Below are 2,277 nucleotides of genomic sequence, written 5' to 3'. Positions count from 1 at the left end.
AATAAAGGAAAGCCTTGCCCCAGCCCAACAAATTCAAGTGAAAAAAGGTCTCTCTCTCTCTATATATATGCTTGCCTTACATAAAAGCTGCAGTGCAACGCCGCAATTATTCATGCAAAATATAAGCACCTTCAGGCTATTTTTCCAACACTGCCATCAAAAAGCGCAGGCAAATGTATACAAGTTCTATACATGCATATTTGTTATTGTGCATCTTTATACAACAAAAACAAAGATGACCAACCAATCACACACATGTAATTTCTAATTCTCAATCAAAGCAAATGATCAAAAGAATAACCATCCTACAATAATTAATGCATTCAATTTAGTATATCTCTCATATTAATAATAACTTAATCCAGCATTAATAAAAAAAAAACCTAAAAATCTATTAAATTGGCCACGATAAAATAAAAAAAAAATTACAATTTGAAAAAGCTTAAACACACCAGTCTGTAATACGACATTGGATCATACAAATGCAATTCATAAACAACAATATCTGTAGATAATAATGCTATCTAAGTAGCAACAATATGTGTAGATAATATTAAAAAGAAGGCTCATGTGTATCGTGTCAGGGAAAACCATCATAAATTATCTGCCAACCACCTTTTCCTCTCTACCCCCCCTACCACAAAATTCAATTCTCTTCTTCCTTTTCCTCCTCTAAGAATCCTTAAACTGTTTAAACAAATCCCACATAGCCGCTCCCGGAGAAGGAAACGAAGGAGTCGACAGGAACTTACCCGGAGTCGCACCGAACATGTTTCCTCCGCTCACCGCCGGAGATGGCCGGCCACCAGCCAACCCAACAGGGCTCAAATCATGTAAGAAGCTCAGAAAGCTAGGGTCGAGGTAAGAAGGCGAAAAGAAGCAGGGCGATATCGGCGGCAGTGAAGCCGGAACCGGCGACAAAATACCCGGGTTAGTCGCGGGCCGGTTCAGCTCCAGCTCTTCGAGATCCACATCTATTATGGGCGGCCCATGGTTAAGCCCAGGTGCATGGACCGTGGCGCTCTGTATCGTGGCCAGCTTGGCGGCGGGAGAGAAGGGCTGGTCGGGACCGGTGAGGCGCTGGACGAGTCCCATGAAGTTGGCGAGATCGACGTGGATGATTTTGGGGGAGAGGGTGTAGATGATGACGGGATCCCGTGGAGGCGGTGCGGGGGGTTTTTTGATTTTGTGAGAGATTTTGCTGACGCGGAGAGGAGTTGGGCGAGGGCCCTGGAGCTGGAGCTTTGGCCGGGGGAGGTGGTCGTCGGGCGGCGGAGGGTAGCGGGGATCCATGGGGAAAGGAGAGGGGAGGGGAGGGGAGGGAATGGTCAACGCAGGAAGGGGAGAAGAGATAAATAGAGCTGTAGAAGGGTGATTTGCTCGATGGTGAAGGTCAATGGCGGGAAGAGTGGCGGATTGGGTATAATGGTCAAAATTGTGGGGCTGGGGATGCCATTGGATGGTCTGGATGGGGAAAAGGACGCGTTCGGCGTGAAAAGGCAGCGGCGTCGTTTTGTTGGACTGGGCTAAAAGTATATAGTTTCACCATAATTCTTTCTAAGAAGAAAGCGGGACAGTGAATTAGTACATTTTTTTAATGGATTTTTTAGAATATTCAATTTTTTTTTATGTATTTATATGATTAAAATAGGAATATTTTTTAATTGTTTATGTGGCATCTGAATGTTATAATTATATAAAAAAAAAGGTAGCTTTGATATTAACTTGTGTATGTTAAAATGCAGCTTTTTTATTAATATGCTTTAATGTGATTCAATGACTAGGGCATTAAATAAATGAATATAAAAAAACTTTAGTATTGATATTTGAATATATAGAGATTTTGGGGTATGAAGAAAAGTCCCTACTTAAATATAAACATTATTTACATTATTTGTATTTATACAGGTATAATTAATATTGGCATGCATTGTATTTAAGTACAATCACACTATACTGTCTCATCATCTTTATTAGCCTTATCTTTATAATTAGGAGTGGATATAATGATTTTATTTTTTTCGTTTTCTTAATGAGTGTTGTTGTGGTGCCAAATCGATTATTTGTATTTCATTTTAAGCAAGTTTGAACCATACAATTTTTTGTACTCAGTTTTCTTCCCAATCATTTCATATACTAATTTTATTTGCTAATTTAATGGGCATATGTTTTAGTTATTCTTGTAAATATTCAAACTATCTATATCTAATATCACACTTTATGGTAAGGATGTCACTCCAACCTTCTCTAATACTAATATTTTTCTTTAATTTATCC

At 39.3% G+C, this 2,277-nt stretch overlaps 1 protein-coding gene across 1 annotated transcript; it reads right to left on the bottom strand.

The window, feature by feature from the left end:
• Positions 1-407: 407 nt before the first annotated feature.
• LOC110021673 (protein MKS1-like) lies at positions 408-1,574 on the bottom strand. The gene has a single exon (XM_020720260.1). It carries the CDS (start codon positions 1,291-1,293, stop codon positions 673-675), a length of 621 nt encoding a protein of 206 aa, XP_020575919.1. The 5' UTR covers positions 1,294-1,574; the 3' UTR covers positions 408-672.
• Positions 1,575-2,277: the final 703 nt, after the last annotated feature.

The sequence above is a fragment of the Phalaenopsis equestris genome, unplaced genomic scaffold (assembly GCF_001263595.1).
Source record: "Phalaenopsis equestris unplaced genomic scaffold, ASM126359v1 Scaffold000137, whole genome shotgun sequence".
In the NCBI taxonomy this organism is placed as follows: Eukaryota; Viridiplantae; Streptophyta; class Magnoliopsida; order Asparagales; family Orchidaceae; genus Phalaenopsis; species Phalaenopsis equestris.
The sequence above is the reverse complement of the archived record's forward strand: the minus strand, read 5'-3'. Positions and strand labels throughout refer to the sequence as shown.